This window comes from Malus domestica, chromosome 09, assembly GCF_042453785.1.
Source record: "Malus domestica chromosome 09, GDT2T_hap1".
Classification (NCBI taxonomy): Eukaryota; Viridiplantae; Streptophyta; class Magnoliopsida; order Rosales; family Rosaceae; genus Malus; species Malus domestica.
Window position 1 is genome coordinate 9733325 of NC_091669.1, and position 17621 is coordinate 9750945.

Consider the following 17621-nt stretch of genomic DNA (forward strand, 5'->3'; position numbering starts at 1 on the left):
ACACACATGCTTCATCATTTCAACCACAACACACACACATTTTCTGCCCTATTTTCCTTTACATTTACACACACATGCTTCATCATTTCAAGCACCAAACACCCACATTTTCAGCCCATGTTTCTCCTTTCCTTTGCATGTGTTGTGCCTTCTCTTCTAGCTGTGCATTTCCACTTGCTCCAAAGACAAATGAGTGTAATCATAACCCCATTTGCTGTTGAGTGTTGATGACAAAGCAAAACACAAAACAAGTGCCTTTTATTAGCCAAATCTGCTTAGCCCGTTTCTAAACCTTTCAGTGTTAAAATGCCCATAACTTCTTCTAGAAAAATGATATTAACAATCTGTAAATTGCTCCAGAAAGTAGACATCCGTAGCTTTCCAAGCATATAAGGCTCATTCTCTCATTCATTCGGAGCTGTTCGTAACATGCTTCCAAAGTCAGCTAATCTGCACAGGCAGTTTTGACGAATTTGTTGGTTGTCCATGTTTCTCTTTTGCACATGCCTTTCTTGCTGTTTTCTTCTTTGCATGTGTGTGTTGTCATCTTTGTTTCTCCTTTGCACATGACATGTGCTGTCCATGTTTAGATCCCCTTTGCATTTGCACACACTTGCTTCATCATTTCAATCACAAAACACACACAATTCCTTCACCTTTGCCATGAGTTTTGTCTTCACTTTGCATGTGGGCTTCTTTGCATGTGTTTTTCCTTGCAATTACACACACACACTTGCACACACAAAAGCCCAAAACGTCCATCCTCATGTCTCCATGTTTGCACCATCCAATCTTAGCCCAAAAATGCTCCAAAGTGCTCCAAAATGTACCTTCTTGCATCCTTGGCCCAAAGAACCTACAAACACACAAAAATGGCTTAAACTACTAACATAACTAAGAACTAAGAACATAAATGCACGAAAACAAACATACTAAGTCGCATAAATATGCTCTTATCAGCGCCATATATTGTCTGGAGAAGGCGGGGCTGCCTCTTCAACAAGGTTCAAGTCAAAACGACGGTTGGAGGGGCCAGACATTTTCAAAGGTGTTGAAGAGAGAAGAGGTCGGACAAATCAAGATCTTAGAAGTGCAAGAATGGAGCGCAACATCAGCTTTCCAGATACCACAAACCACTTTTTCAAAGTGCTCTGACAGAGTTAAAACATGTGAAGCTGGCAGCTCCCACTACCGTGCTATGACCAAGCAGGGTAAAGGAATAGCATTATTACTTGATGTTAGGGAGACTCCTATATATGTCGACCTCCATCCCTAACGGACAGGCAGACCTGCAAAAATGTTCAACCCTTTCTCTTATCTGAGAGGGCACTCCCAACGAAGTCTTTCGAAATATTCAGCTTTCTTTCCCCCCGATAATACCTCTGTAAACAAGCTATACTAAAGCAAGAATATCTCATATCATCAGGGTTAAAAGCAAGAGTATCCCATATCATGCTTTTTCCCTGTCTTTTCCTTTGACCTTGTTCTTACCTGCAAGACAAGGAGAAAGAGAGCAATCAATCAGCACTTGGAATCAAGCTTCCAGCCAGGAACTAGCTGCCTGGAACCCCTTACCTGATTACTTACCTGACATTGCTCTCGAGTACTCATCTTCAACATCTTATGCTTCCAGGGAAGATACCGCATATGCCTGAGGAACAGATAGGGCAAGTGAGAAGGATACAAGGAAGCATGTGGAGACAAGCGTAACAGCACACATGCCGATACATCTACTACTCTGTCAAAAGCAAAAGTATCCCATATCAGCAGGGTCGAACATACTCTAGATTTGATGGACTTGTTTTGACCCTCAAATTCTTCAGTCGGCCTTATACTCTGGAGGAAACCAGAAAACCCTTCAGCCCGGTTCAAGAATAAGCCTGTGGAAAGTTACTTCTTCAAAAGCAAAAGTATCCCATATCATCTCTTCTCATTTTTCTTCTCTTTATCCTTCATGCTGCCTGCAAGATAGGGAGAATGTGAACAATCAGCCGGAGCTCTGATTGCTTACCTTGTCTGTCACCTCTTTCAGCAGATCCCCTAGCCCGGCGACTTGGGGGACTCCTACTACATGGTTTGTATCGCGCTTGACCAAGCCTGAAACTATAAGTAAGCTTCAAGTGAAATTGATACATTACCTTGTGCATCTCCACCAGTTACAGATACCACCCCTGGATGGAGGAAGAGTACTTCCAGAGAAGATGCCACATCTACCTATGAGACAGATAAGACAAGTCAAGACGATACCACACTCCGGTACTTAGAAGTTTCGTGGTTACGAGATCATTCTCCCACAATATTTCCTAATGTCATTTGTACTAAATCATTCACTTGTACTCACTAAAGGAGAGTTTGAACCTATGTACTTGTGTAAACCCTTCACAATTAATGAGAACTCCTCTATTCCGTGAACGTAGCCAATCTGGGTGAACCACGTACATCTTGTGTTTGCTTTCCTATCTCTATCCATTTATATACTTATCCACACTAATGACCGGAGCAATCTAGCGAAGATCACAAAAAGTGACCGTTTTCGCTACCTAGGATCTATCTTGCAAGAGAACGGAGAATTAGATGGAGATCTCAACCATAGAATACAAGCTGGATGGATGAAGTGTAAGAGTGCATCCGGCGTGTTGTGTGACCGTCGTAGGCCACTGAAGCTCAAGGGAAAATTTTATAGGACGGCAATAAGGCCAGCGATGTTGTATGGCACAGAATGTTGGGCGGTGAAGCATCAACACGTACACAAAATGGGTGTAGCGGAGATGAGGATGCTTTGTGGGATGTATGAGCACACGATAAAGGATAAGATTGGGAATGAGGATATCCGAGGTAAAGTAGGAGTAGCCAAAATTGAAGGAAATATGAGAGAAAATCGGTTCCGGTGGTTTGGACATGTGCAAAGAAGGCCTACTGACGCTCCGGTTCGAAAATGTGACTACGGGACAGAGGTTCAGGGCCGAAGGGGTAGAGGAAGACCTAGGAAAGCTTTGGAAGAGACCCTAAGAAAAGACTTGAGTACTTGGATCTAACGGAGGGCATGACACAAAACCGAGCGCAATGGCGTTCTAGGATTCATATAGCTGACCCCACTTAGTGGGAAAAGGCTTTGTTGTTGTTGTTGTTGTTGGAGTTTGCTATGCTGAAGTGGTTTGGACAAGGAACAAAGATGGAGATGCCACCTACCCTCTAGTGCCTGGGCACGGATATATGTTCATCCATTAACTCATGATTTTATTTTTATCATATGATTAATTCTTAATTAACTACTGATTAATGTACAAATTATAGACATGAGATTGCCGAGGTAGGTCCGAATAATGTTCCCGGATTCAAAGTTGGTGATCATGTCGGAGTTGGAACTCATATTAATTCATGCAGAAGTTGTGATTATTGTAACGACATCCTTTAAGTTTAATGTGAAGGACTTGTTTACATTTACAACCGTCTCGACGTCGATGGTACCATGATGAAGGGTGGATTTTCCACTTACATTGTTGTCCATGAAATGTGTTGTGTCGCCTCACGAGAAGTTATTTAATTTGATAGTTATACCAACCCATAGTGTTGCTAATTAATCAGCATGTTGCAATGTTCCATATTTATTGCTCTTTGTTAATTAAAATGCTAGGTGGCGCAATCTGAATGGGTAACAATTACACCCAAAAAAAAAAAAGTTAGAGTTAGTCTTTGACTTTGTCCTGTGGGAGTTGGAGAGAGAAACTCTTTTTCTCTGTTTATAACTTCAGCGTACCTTAACCCCTAAGCGCACCTCGACCACGTTTATGTGAGTTTAAGCCTTCTCCCACTGGGCAGAGGCGTTTCCACCAACGCCCCGCCTCCAAAGCTGGCTAGGCGCACCCCGAGCCATGTTTTTTAAAACACTGATTCCGTTCAACAGAAATTCAAATGAGTAATAACATTAGTAGTCATATATAAATGATCAGTTGATCTTAATTTTCATTGAAAATAATTTTTTGTAAATCATTAGCTTAGTGCACAAGAACGTGGAACAAATTGAGGTGAAGTAAAATAAGCTGAAGCAATTTGCCTACTTCTAGCTTAGGACGCTTTGACTACAATTGGACTCCTCACATAGTGTTTACCATCTGACCATATCAACTTCCCAAACACATAGTTTTTAGCTTGGTTTGCTTCTTTAACCTGCAGGAGTACCTTAAAGCTCTTCTCTTCACCAATTTTCATGAACTTCAACTTCTTTGGCTCGACAGAAATCGATACCCCATCCGGGCTTTGGATATTCGCCTTATATGTTCCTGGAGAGCCAACATTTTTCACTGTTCTAGTCACCTCAAGGGATCCAGAGAGTTTAGGGACAGTGATTGAGGGGTAGTTGAGGTTAGTGGGACTAATAGCTGGTTTGGGGCACTCATACGTATCCTCTGAAAACATTTCCATTTCTGTTTCGTTGTAGCCCATTGCGCACAGGAAGTTCAAGTAATCGTTATGGGATAAATCGTATACCAATCCAGGATCCATAGCACTGTTTGGGTTAACATGTCCTGCGCCGTAACTAAATGGTGTTGCCTCATAGAAAGAAGCATTGAGCAATGGTTCCATGCTGTTATCTCGTGTTATCGCTGTGTAACACAGGATTTGAAAGAAAATATCAGAAAGACGAGTAATGGTCTCTTGACAGACGTTAATGTGAAGCGAATACATAAATGACTGTGCGTAGGGACTTCTTACCGGTGGTCATGATTGCAGATTTAATGGCTGCAGGACTCCAATGAGGATAGAGGGTTTTAAGAAGGCCACAAATGCCGGAAATATGTGGACATGACATTGAAGTGCCTGACACTGAGTTGAATGGAATTCGCCGTTTGTCAAACATTTGATTTGTTGGCCCTTGTGCTTTCGTGTAGGCTGCTATGACACTCACTCCAGGTGCAGTGATATCAGGCTGAATTAATGTACAACAACATTTACTGAATACTTAACGAAATCAGCAAAAATATGTGGAGTCTGTTTAATGAACAGAAATTGTGTTTGCTAATAAAAAAACCTTAAGGATGCCTGGTGTAATGGTGTTGGGTCCCTTTGATGAAAATGCTGCCATGAATGGAGATGGCTTTGTTCCCAGTTTCGTTATTGCACGCTTTATGTAAGCCCGCGGAGACCTGTCAAAATATGCAAGTTTCTCAACTAGTAATTTTACCAAAAACTTGATATTGCTGACACTGCAGTGAAGCACCCTAACATATGAAACAGACGCAGTTTAAAACAGGCAATTTGGAGGTACTTCATCCATCTTACTTAGTTGAATTGATATAAGCAAAGACAAGGATGCCGTCGGTGAAATTGATATGTGAAGCAGGGAGGACATGTGGATCAGAAATAATTTCGTTCCCGTTAATAGCATTGTTAGCAAGAATCATTCCCACAGCGCCAGCCAGTAAGGCTTGCTCACCCTTGTCCACTCTTGCGTTGTCCCCTCGCAGGCAGGCCAAGATCTTTCCCTTCACTTTTTTAGGATCAAGCGTGCCGGCCTTGCATAGCAGACTGCAGCATCATATAAGCAGATTACTAAGAACTTTAATATAATTTTAGTATAATGAAAATCGGAAGATTGATGTTGCCTATCCTTACGCTTCTTTAGCTGATGCATTAGCTGCTTTGGCATCCGCAGCACTAATAAGTTGGTAAAATTTCTTGCTCTGCAAGGCACTAGACGATAAGCTTTGTCCCTTCAGAACAAAGTAGATAAAAGTTACTATGGATTTGAGTAGCTTTGCAGGATATATAACATAAGTTCCCATAAAACACCCTAACATGTCTTATTATGTATACCATAAAAAGGGACGGCTAATGATTTTGGCACTCCTTTTCTGTCTATCTGCACTCCGAATTGAATATTTTATAATTTATTGTTTCTGCTCACAGGTGAAGTACAAAGACTAAACGAGGAGTGTTAAAATCATTAGTCGGGAAATGGACTTTAAGTAACCTTGAGGTGCTTCCAGTTGCCGAGGGTGACATAACTCGGAAACTCCCTATCCATAGTACTGGCGCCGACTGTGATCTGCCACGGTGATATATTCAAGACAGTACCTTCAGCCGGACCAGAATTTCCCGCTGAGCAAACCACAACAATGCCATGCTTAACAGCATGAAAAGCACCAATTGAAACACTGTCACTGAAGAATGTAGTAGGATCTCCACCCAGTGAAACGGACAACACATCAACACCGTCATGGATGGCCACATCAAATGCAGCCAATATATCTGCATGAAAGCACTCACTTCCATTCACTGGAGACCAGCACACCTTATAGGCTGCAACCCTGGCTTTTGGTGATCCACCCTTTGCTGTTCCATTTCCAAAGCCGAACACGCTCGCACCGGTTACAAAATTGCCACCAGCGGTTGACAAGGTGTGGGAGCCATGGCCATCGTTGTCACGCGGCGAATCGAAGGAGGAGTTGAGGGGACCAGCAGCTGCAGCATAGCCCTTGTTGAAGTATCGTGCTCCAATAAGCTTCCTTTCATGCCAAAAAGTTTGTTACCAAATGAGTTACAAAGTTACCACCCTTAATTTACAATATGACAAATATGTTGAAGTCTTGAAGAATATAAAATCCCCCATCGCAAAGTTTTATAGATAAAATGTAACTTACTATGAATGATTCCACCACTAATAACATCGATATTTTTGCATAAAATATCACACCCATTTGTATGTATAAGTAATGAAATTAAGGACTATATCAGTAGATTAATAATGAACTGCTAAAGAATATACCAGTATTGATTAATAGTGAATTGCCAGCAAAATACACTTACTAGGGCATTTTAGATGAACTGAGGACTACTGCAGACATGCAGATCATAAACTACATCAGGACAACAGTCATGTTCAGGACCTGTCTTCTCTCCCATTATTATTATTTTTTTATCATAACTGAAATTTGCATACCGTTAAACAAATAGAGTACAAGAGTTTTGGGGGAGCAAAGGGAAATCTCATTAAAAACCTCCAAAAGAGAGGAAAAAGAGTGCTTCACCAACTTGCTCACCGCTTACAAATAGGGAAAAAGAGTGCTTCTCCCATTATTGAAACATAATTTGTTTGTTTAATCTAAAGAAATCGTTGTATAATATAGATAATATTAGGGAGACTAAATGCAGGAGCTAAATTTTGTAAACTAAATAACGTAAAAGTGGATGATGAGATTATTACTTAAGTGTTAATTAACGTACTTATTTCCTATTGATGATACATCATTTAGTTTGCAAATTTAGTGTATCTAACATTACTCTTATAATGTATATGTTTTCTTTTACTGTCTTTCTTTGGACTACAAGCAATGAAAGAGGAAAAAGGATCATCTCTGGATTTCTTCCATCTAATCCTCTTCATTAAACAATCTGGGTCCTTGAAATTTGATCCAACAACTAAAGTTATTATAACTTTTAAAGTGGGCCCATATGTTTAGTTGTTGGATTAAATTTTAAGAGTTCAGATTATTTGATGAAGAGGATTAGGTGGAAAGAGACCAGATGCGTTTCCGTGAAAGAGTGTAATAGAATAGTGACTAGAAGTTGGATTTTTTATAAAGTATTTGACTATAATAGCTTTGGACAAAGAGTTTGACGACAATAGCTTGGTTAATTAATTGTCCTAGAGAAGATGTCTTTTTCAAGGAAGGTGGTGTTACCCACACATTTAGTTTTATCTCTCACACATTTCTTTCAATTTTTGGTGGATCGAATGAATTATAAAAAATTAATAGATAAAATTAACAAAGATATGTGAGAGATAAAAGAGGTATGTGAATAGCACTACCTATTTTCCTACGACCAATAAAAGAATGGGAACTTTAACGAAAAACTCAGGTACTGTTCACTTTAACAAAAAACCACATTTTAACACTAAAAAGTCAATCTTAGTACTATTCATTTTACCCTTTATTTTGTTCTTATCGTTAAAACTCAAAGTTTTCAAACTATTTTCTTTAGTTTTCTTAAAAGAATATTCACAAAGATTTTTATAATCCCCTATGCCACAATAAAACTACATCATAGTAATTGAGCTAACCATTAGAGACCTCCTTTAAACGAGTTTCACAAGACTACATGCTAGTGCGGGATTTGGTAAACTTTTAAATAAGATAATTGATTAGAAATTTAGATGTAGTTTTCAAATGTGAAAATAATTAACAAAATACGTATCAAATTATAATCTAATTACATGCATCTCATTTTATTTACAGTTCTAGGTTTCTAGAATGTACCTGGCTTCTCTGCCCTCCTAGTTTTCATACATTCTCATCCCCTCTTATTTGTGCGGTCCCGGTTAAGTCATATCAACATTTTATATCACTATTTTTTTTTTGTCTTATTATCTCTATAAAAAATCAATATAAAATGTTAATGTGGCTTAACCGTAATCACACAAAATAAAAAATAATAAGAGTGTATGGAATTAGGAGGACACAGAAGCCGGATCCTTCTAGAATAAGAATGGCCGCCACTTTATGAGAAAGTTTCGTACGAATCCTGCTTTATAGATGCCATTTACTCCACTGCTAAAGGGGATAACCTTGGTTGGATTGGACCATCCAAGTTTGGATAAAACTGGGACTGATTACACAGAACAAAGAAGAATATCTCTTGGCCTCTTTTTTTTTTTTTCTTCTTTTTTTTTTCCAATTTTAACACGCGGATTTAACAATAAATATATATTTTATTTTTATGAGATAGGAATTTAAGCTCGAATGCAAGAGACATTGACACACTAAAGTACCTAAATCACATTTGTATCAACAAGCGTATCTTGTTTAACTTATACCTAGATACTTTTTTAACATTTGATTCTTAATGTTGTAGAAAAGGAATGAGGATTCTCTCCGGATCCTCTTTGTGAGAATCTGGAGATCCTCAAATTGTATCCGTTCATCGTACATTGTGCGATCAAAAATCATTTTAAATATTTTATTTATAATTAAATATAAATAAAACATAAAAAAAGCCGACCGCACAATATATGATGATAAGACAAGAATTAATGATCTCTAAAATCCTCGTAAAGAGGATCAGGAGAGGATTCTCATTCGTAGAAAACGAAACAGAAAGTAATAGTGGGTACCTATTGCAGTGAAATTCAGAATCTGTCTCATTTTGGCAGATTCCTTTCCACTTGGATGGAATCGGTCCATACCCTTCATCACTAAAGCTCTTGGATTCTGGCCATGCGCCTACAACCCCATTCAAGAACACTAGGGTTACCAATGCTCCTTACAAAACAATCGAAACTCTTTTTTTGTGTGAAATATTTTAAAATCCAGTTAAAAAAACGTACCAATATTGCAATAAGGGCAATCGAATGCAAGTCTAGGGTTTTTTTCCTCTTCAAATGAGAAATTTGAAAGTCTCTGACTATAAATAGGAAGATTTTTCAATGAACCCGGAATATGGAGCGATACACCATATTATTATACAATCGAAGAGAGTCTTAAATAAAAACTACATTCCAATTATATAATCACATGTGTTGTATTGTCTCGTATTTTGAAAACACCGAAAAATTTCTCCTATATATAGGGGTTTTTGGGTACTTAATTATGAAAAACGATACGTTAATAAATTAAGAGGGAGCTAGGCAAATGCTAAGAGTTTAGCTAGTTTTTATACACAATATGTTTACAAAAATGACCATAATTATATTAATGTGAAAATAAATTGATATCGAAATCATTGTCTACGAGTGAAAATAAATACAATTGCACAAGCTCTTAAAATTATATTAATGGTGGTCCAAAATAGCAAAACTACAAAAAGACCATAAATTAGAGTTAAGCCGTCTTGAGGGAAGCCTTACACAATACAAACTAGCTTTGTTTAAAAAATAATTATATTGCTATTCGATACTACGCTCTAATGGTGTTCCTCTTCACTTATAAGTGAGAGATTTTAAGCTCGATTCTCGCCAAAGACAAATTTGAACCACATTATTCATAATACATTGTAAAGTTAAGTCCACCTAGAGAAAAATTTTAAACCAACAACGTAAGAGTAAAATCCTAACACTTTGTATAAACCGGATACCACAGTCACCACATGCAAAATTAACAAAACTAGCTAATAATTAGTTTTAGAAGGAATTGCCTCCCTAAATGTTTTGTCATATACATGTACGTGTATTAGTGGAGAGTAAATTGGTCAAATATGTCAGCACGAAACTAATGGTTACAAAAACATGAAAATCAATTTTTGAACATTGTATTTTGAAAAGTACTATTATTGAAATGAGTGACAATAACCAATAAACGATTCAACGATCCAGATCAAACTATTGGGCATATGGCATGAGCTGATTGATGCTTTTTTCTAAAATATTTTGGTGCGTGAATATGACTTAGAAGTTATCAAAACTATTGGGCACATGGCATGAGCTGATTGATGCTTTTTCTAAAATATTTTAGTGCATGAATATGACTTGGTAGTGAAGAAATTTGATTTAAAATTAAAAAAAAAAAAACACACACAAAGAACAAGAAAAACTTACCAGTATCAAGGTTTCCTATGATTGAATCTTCACCGTATCTTGCCTTCTTCCAGATTGAATTGGGTGTAACAACACCATCTTGCTCAAGTCCCAAGAAATCCCACGATCGAGTTGTGTGTAATTTTCTTCCCTGGTTCAAGAATACTGAGACTACCTTTGGATGCTCTACAGTGTTTCAATGGCAGCATAAGAAAAGAGAAAACTGAGGAGAAAGAAAAACAAAAAGAAAACTTAGGAAAAAAAGAAATAGCAGAAATAAAATTCTCACTAGCAATCTGAGCTGCCTCTTCTTCTTCTAGTGTAGCAGCAAAGCCATTGATGTGCCTTGTGTATGAGTAAAACATGGATTCTTTTGCAACTTCATGGCTGCATTTTTGCAGAAAAAGCTCAAACATTTGATCGGCGAAAGACGGTGTTTATGTATTTTAGTTGGAAATATGTGTTTAAGTACCTGCCCAAGAAGGAACCAAGAAACTCATGGTGATTGTCTGTGACTTGGTTTAGTTCAAGTTCTGACAAGTTTGGGGGATGTGAGTGTGATCCCAGGTATACCACATATGACTGCAGAAACAGTAGAAAGAACCCCCAAAAAAAAAAAGAAAAATCATCACAAGTACTAGTAAAATGCAAAGGAAGCTATACTTTGCTTTTTTGTTGTTGCAGTTTTTAATGGAGGGAGACGAGAGTGCATGCTTACCTTTTTTATGGCAAAGGTGGGGGTATGGAGTACTAGAGAGGAGAGAAGGAAGGAGAGGAGGTAAAGGGCTGCGGTTGGTGGCCTCATTGCTTGGCTCATTGACCCTTGTTTTCCTGCCTTTTGTGGAACACAAACTTCGGTTTTTGTGGTTTTTTTTCAGACTTCCAATAGATGTTGGAGAAAGAAGCTGGCCAACTTGAGATATGCAATGCCCGATGTGGTATGGTATTAGCCTAACTGGATAATGTAAATTTAATATGTATAGATATATTGAGAAAAAATGAGGAGTTGTCGTATTTGAAAGAAGGGCACAAGGTCGATGAGTTTCAGATTCATCTTAACGCCCGCATCATTACACGGTGTTATTATTTAGTATTGTAATATGAGTGAACCGCATGGCTAATATGTCATAAATTTGTAATATAATATTAAAAATTAAACATATATACTATGATATATTTACTAAATTATAATACTATGTGACTGTGTTGATCATAAAATCAAAACTTCTACAATATCTTTAAGACTAATAACAAGTTGCCAAAATATATTAATTTGACTTGGACTATAGAGTAGGCTGTGGACCCTCCAATTATAAGAATTGAATGTTTGGAGTTGAAGACAAAGAAAAAGGAGTTTGTGGATCGAATGGGGGAATCTGAGTTTTGAACCTTATGTGGTGGCTAAGGAGATAACACAGTGAAATTTACAAATGAGAAGCCTACACGTATACAAGAGGCTCGATGCACTTCCAAAATTCCATAGGCCAGTCCAATGCCGGCTGATGAAATGCCCAGCTAGATTCATTTTTAAATTCAACTGCTCACATTCAATTTAATCAATTTTAACAGTGATAGATAAGTGGTTCTTTACCACAGTGATAAAAATGTATTGAGTATTTGCATCAAATGGGGCGTTGAGGGGGAGCGAAATGTGTAATCGTACATGACCCCAAATGTCACAGCCCGTCCTGGAAATATACATTATTATTATCGTGGGTGTGAAAAGACAAAAAAGCCCTTGAGGGTTTTGACATCGTGGGGCTATGTGTGGTTGAGGGCTAATGTGTTCAGCCCCTATTATTTTGGACCCAATTGGAAGTAAGAAAATTGTTAGTTGTGATGGGTGACTTTAGGACCACACACACACCCATAACCTTCTCTCTCTCCCCTCCCGTGTTCTCTCTCTATATCTTAGACTCCCTCTCTCTCTTCTCTCCTGTACGGACTCAAACCCAAAACCCGTTGAATCGTGACGGATTGAGGATTCTAAGACCACCATTGTGTTCGTGAGGAGCATACGAGTCTTGGGATACACATTCCAGGTGAGAACTCCATTGTTTTCACGTCGAAACCATAACCCCGATTTGAGGTACTATTCATGCTCACGTAAAATGTTGATTTTTATGGAATTTCAAGACCATAGGAAGCTTAAGGAGGTTCTAAGGAGGCTCGGAGTGCTTCGTTGGAAGGATTTAGACGTTGGGATCGTGTGGACGAAGTTTGGCCGGTTTTCTTGGAATTCTCCTGTGAGATTTCATGACTTTTAGAACTTTAAATTAGTATGTTCATGTTCTTCATGTTGTTAGCTTTCCAATGGTTCAAATTTCATGAAAAATGGTGCAAAAACGAGCGAGAAAAAGGCAGTTACAGGTCAGCCTAGAATCCGGCGCCGGTGACACAGTTCCGGCGTCTGGAGGTTGAAGGTGATGCGAGTGTGGGCGCGTGAGGCCGTGCCCTCCCCGACGCGTGAGCCACAAAAAAATTTATCTAAAAATATCACGATGTTCGTGAGGTTGTGTAGGTCACGTTGGTATATTCAAATACCAAAATTGAGCAATGTATGAGAAGTTATTAGCTAGTTTTGTCTATGTGCTTTAAAATAACGTTTTTATAGTTAATTCGCATATAGGTAAGACTTAACCCGAGGACGAGCGTATCCAGGGGCGACTCGGGGGTTACGACCCGTCGATATATCAGTGAGTGGGCTTTTGTTTTCAGTATATATTTATATACTTAATATATTTCCCAGAAATGCATTTTAAGGAAAGTATGCTTTGAAATAATATGCCAAATGCTTTTATATTATGAATATGCATTCCATGGTTGCATATATATATAAATGTGGTGTTGTGGAGGCACATGTAAGTTCAGGTAAGTTATGTTTGAGTATGTGAATCATCGACGATGTGATATGTAATTTAATAATGTTGAGCTCATAAAATTGCACCTAGTGTGATTGTGATTTAGCCAGAGATATGAAGTACATACTTGTTTATTTACATCACCTCCCGCACTACATGCTCATATTGGATCCAACTTAAGTGCACAATCTTGTCGTACAGACCTTATTTATGGTTCCGACTCATAGGTGACTAGCGAATTATTGCCCAGCTATTATGAGAGAATATAATTGAGCATAATTATATTTCACCCAATTCTGTCGTACATACCCTTTTAAGGGTTCCGACTTATGTGCAGTTTATTGTCGTATAGGTCATTGTAGTGACTCCGACTAGATTGACTTTTGAGTTATGAATTCAGCCGTACAGATTACCACAGGGGTTCCGGCTAGCATGTTATATTTATATGAAATTACTCTTACCTGATTGGCTTACTTTGTTATATCTTGGCATGGCATACATATTATTATAATTATGTGAAGCATGAATTTAATCGATATGAATTCATATATATGTATGTGTGTGTGTGTGTGTGTGTGTGTATATATTATGCATATGCTTATATTCTGATTCTGGGAAAAATTGTACATGTTTTACAGCGAGGGGTTAGATATGTTGATAAAGAAAATGATTTTGTAAAACAATTGTTTTTGCCCACTCACGTTTTCTGTTTTTGCGCCCCTCCAGGTTCTAAGTAAGCTTACTATTGGTGGCTTGGGATCGTCGGCAGTTCTGACTTATTTGAATAATAGTAGGACATTCCTGGTATTGTGTAACTAGTACTTGTCTTACTGGACTGCACCTAGACTTTCTATGCTCTGATTATGAGTGTTTACGGCTGTAACTAACTCCTATCACTTCATGTTAGTAATGCACTCTAGAAATGTGATTTTTTAATTATTCGTATATCTGCTATCTTTATCACTTCCGCACTGTGCACATGGCTACGTCACTTTCACGTGACGGGCAGCATGCCTTGATCTCGATCGGGGTGTGTCACCAAATTTGGAGGGCCCCCAAAAATTTTGCCATCTAATATTGTGTAATAATGTTCTATATTTAGAAAATAGATCTTTTTAGCATTTTAAAATCTCATTGCATTCCTTATAAGAATAAATTTTTTTCCTTTTTAAATATAAAAGGGTGATGCTAAGAAGATTAACGGACAAGGATTGTCTGCCCTCCCACTTCCGGTGCCCTCTTGTTTTGTGTGGTCACGGTTAAGCCACGTCAACATTGTATATTGTTTTTTTATAGAGATAATAAGACAAAAATGAATAGTAATATAAAATGTTGACGTGGCTTAATCGTGATTACACAAACAAGAGGGCATGGGAGAGCACCGGAAGTGGAAGGGCAGACAATCCTTGTCCTTAACTAAATGATGTGTCACTAATAGGAAATGAACACATATATCAATGCTTAAATAATAATCCAATTATCAATTCATATGTCTAATTTACAAAATTTTGTCTACAAATTTAGTTTCTCTAACATTACTCAATATAAAAATTTGGAGTACAATGAGATATTCTAATTGTCATAATAACACCCCAAAAAACGATGGTTTTTCAATTTTTTTATAGAATAATGTCATATATTCAAGTGAAATTATAAATTTAAGAGTTTTGAAATGGGTAAATCGCCAAAATGGTCCCTGAGATTTGCGTAACTCATCACTTTGGTCCCTGAGATTTAAAATAGATAAAAGTGGTCCCTGAGATTGTCCACCATCTATCATTTTGGTCATTCCGTTAAAAACTCCGTTAAGTGTCCTGGAGCTCTTGGCCAGAAGTTTGGGCAATTTTCAAAGCTTCGTAACTCAATCGTTTCTTAACCAAATTAGACCCATAATATATCAAAATGAATATAAGAAAGTGTAAAATAAGATTATACCTATTTTGAAGCCCAATGGTTACCAGAGATGGCCGGAAAATAGTCTCAAAGTTGACTGGTTCGAGTGAAAACTTGAAAACACGCCGAAAACTAGGTAAACTTTAAACGTTCATAACTTCTTCAATACTCAACCAAATCAAGTGATTCAAAAACAAAAATCATACTTCTCGAAAATACGAAGAGAATGATACCTTTTTCGATGGCTAATTATCCATGGTTTGGCCAGAAAATGGCTCGAAAGTGACTAACTTGAGACCAAGACAGCCACTTTCGAGCCGTTTTATGGCCAAACCACGGCAAGTTAGCCATAAAAAAAGGTACCATTCGCTTTTTCTCGTCAAGAAGTATGATTTTCATTTTTGAATCACTTGATTTCGTTGAGTATTGAAGAAGTTATGAACGTTTAAAGTTTACCCAGTTTCCGGCGCGTTTTCAAGTTTTCACTTGGACCAGTCAATTTTGAGGCTATTTTCTGGCAATCTTCGGCAACCATTGGGCTTTGAAATAGGTATAATCGTATTCTACACTTTCCTATCTTCATTTTGATATATTATGGGTCGAATTTGGTTAAGAAACGATTGAGTTACGAAGCTTTGAAAATTGCCCAAACTTTCAACCATGAGCTCCAGGACACTTAACAGAGTTTTTAACGGAATGACCAAAATGATGGATGGTGGACAATCTCAGGGACCACTTTTATCGATTTGGAATCTCAATGACCAAAGTGATGAGTTATGCAAATCTCAGGGACCATTTTGGCGATTTACCCTTTTGAAATTTTTATCCTTGTTTGGTTGTTTAATGAAGGTTATGTTTGCAGCTTTTTTATTTATGATTAATGACATTTGTAAACTTGCAATCAGTTAGTGCTAAAGTTTATTTTGATTTAAAGCTAGTGCTAAAGTTTATTTTGATTTAAGTTATTGTTTTCAAATATCAATACATTGTTCTAGTTTTTTTAAAACTATCTTAAGGAGGGGCCTGTTTATAAATTTCGCACAGGGCTCCCGAAATCTCAGAGACGGCCCTAATTTGCATAACGGCGTGAATTCAAATTCCGTCAGTGACTAACCTAACATCTAATTTAACAAAATATATTATTTGACAAAAAAAAATACACATCCATTCGTTCACTAATCCATAAACTCATTCAATTTTCTCAACAATTTTTTTTTCCGGAATTTGAATTTTTTTACATAAAAAATATTCGTGAAAATAAAACAATATAGATAATACAAAAACTAATTCCAAAAATATTAGTAAAGAAAATTCAACGAAATAAAAATGTTTAACAAATTATAAAGTTACAGGTGAGAATTATAGGTATCTTAGGTGAACAGTTGAAAATACAAGGCTAAATTCTCAAATTTTAGCCCCTTTATTGCCTAATGTTCTTAGAAGGGAGGGGACCTTCTTTGAGCCCTCACCATAGCTAATAAGTTTGACCTCGTTACAGCATCTTTTTTGGTCAGATTAATGTATCCATCATTAACATGCATACGTCTTTAAAAGGAATTATTAAACCCTAGGTTTCCTAACAAGAAAATTTCCCTCCAGTAAATTGTAACCAAGACAGAATCTTAGGTGCAGAAAAAAAGAACTTTGTATTTATACCCCAATTTTTATCCCTCCTGCCCCGTAATCTTTTGACATCCAATAAAACTTGAGAATTTTAACGTCTTATTCTATTTACCTAGTTATTCTTCCAAAATGTCTGGGGAAATTTGAAAAAGAAAAACCAAAATTTACCCTCTATATAGAATTATAGCCACTTTCTTAAATTTATGATAATTACAACCAAAAGTTAACATAAGAATATATACCCTTATTGACTGAAATTATTCATTACTCTTAACCGTAAAAAAAAAAACAACAATTGGTTGAGATCTTGAGGAACGTAGCCTCTTGAATACTACCCTACTCTCAAACCCCTCCATTTCTTACACTCTTCTTCTATATATCCCCCATACATACATATATATATATATATATATATATATATATATATATATATATATATATATATATTCAAATGTAATCAAAGAAGACGAAAACTGAACGGAAACTAGTAAACTAAAAAGCCTAAAAATTAATCAGGAACTGAACATCTGAAGCAAAATTTGAATCTAAAAACAGAGGAGCAAAAACCCTTTTAAGTTGAAATCTATGTGAGGTTTCTATGCTGAGATATGTACAGTAGTTGGTGTACAGTGTCAGGAATCCACCATGGTTTCGGCAAAGCTGCTGTCTTTGGTCTTGAATCTTGAACCCTACAGTAGTGTATACTAGCAAAAGTGCATGCACGTTGCTGCGGG

The 17621-nt window shown here is 37.2% G+C and overlaps 1 protein-coding gene and 1 long non-coding RNA gene across 3 annotated transcripts; one reads left to right on the forward strand and one right to left on the reverse strand.

The window, feature by feature from the left end:
- Positions 1-3932: 3932 nt before the first annotated feature.
- On the reverse strand, positions 3933-11527 carry LOC103421729 (subtilisin-like protease SBT5.3). Of its 2 annotated transcripts, XM_029108095.2 has the most exons (11): positions 11229-11527; positions 10983-11092; positions 10800-10897; positions 10532-10696; positions 9113-9221; positions 5972-6506; positions 5614-5711; positions 5281-5526; positions 5030-5144; positions 4714-4927; positions 3933-4604 (listed from the first exon to the last, which is right to left on the reverse strand). In XM_029108095.2, the coding sequence occupies exons 1-11, from the start codon at positions 11325-11327 to the stop codon at positions 4066-4068; spliced, it is 2328 nt and encodes a 775-aa protein (XP_028963928.2). In that variant the 5' UTR covers positions 11328-11527; the 3' UTR covers positions 3933-4065. The 2 variants fall into 2 exon arrangements, with proteins under 2 accessions (XP_028963928.2, XP_070683508.1); XM_070827407.1 differs by lacking the exon at positions 10983-11092 and having other exon boundaries at positions 10800-10982; positions 11229-11383.
- An 869-nt stretch (positions 11528-12396) lies between these two features.
- LOC139188192 (uncharacterized) lies at positions 12397-14302 on the forward strand. The gene is made up of 4 exons (XR_011571465.1): positions 12397-12552; positions 12647-12756; positions 13140-13206; positions 14098-14302. It is a non-coding gene; the product is annotated as an uncharacterized lncRNA (long non-coding RNA).
- Positions 14303-17621: the final 3319 nt, after the last annotated feature.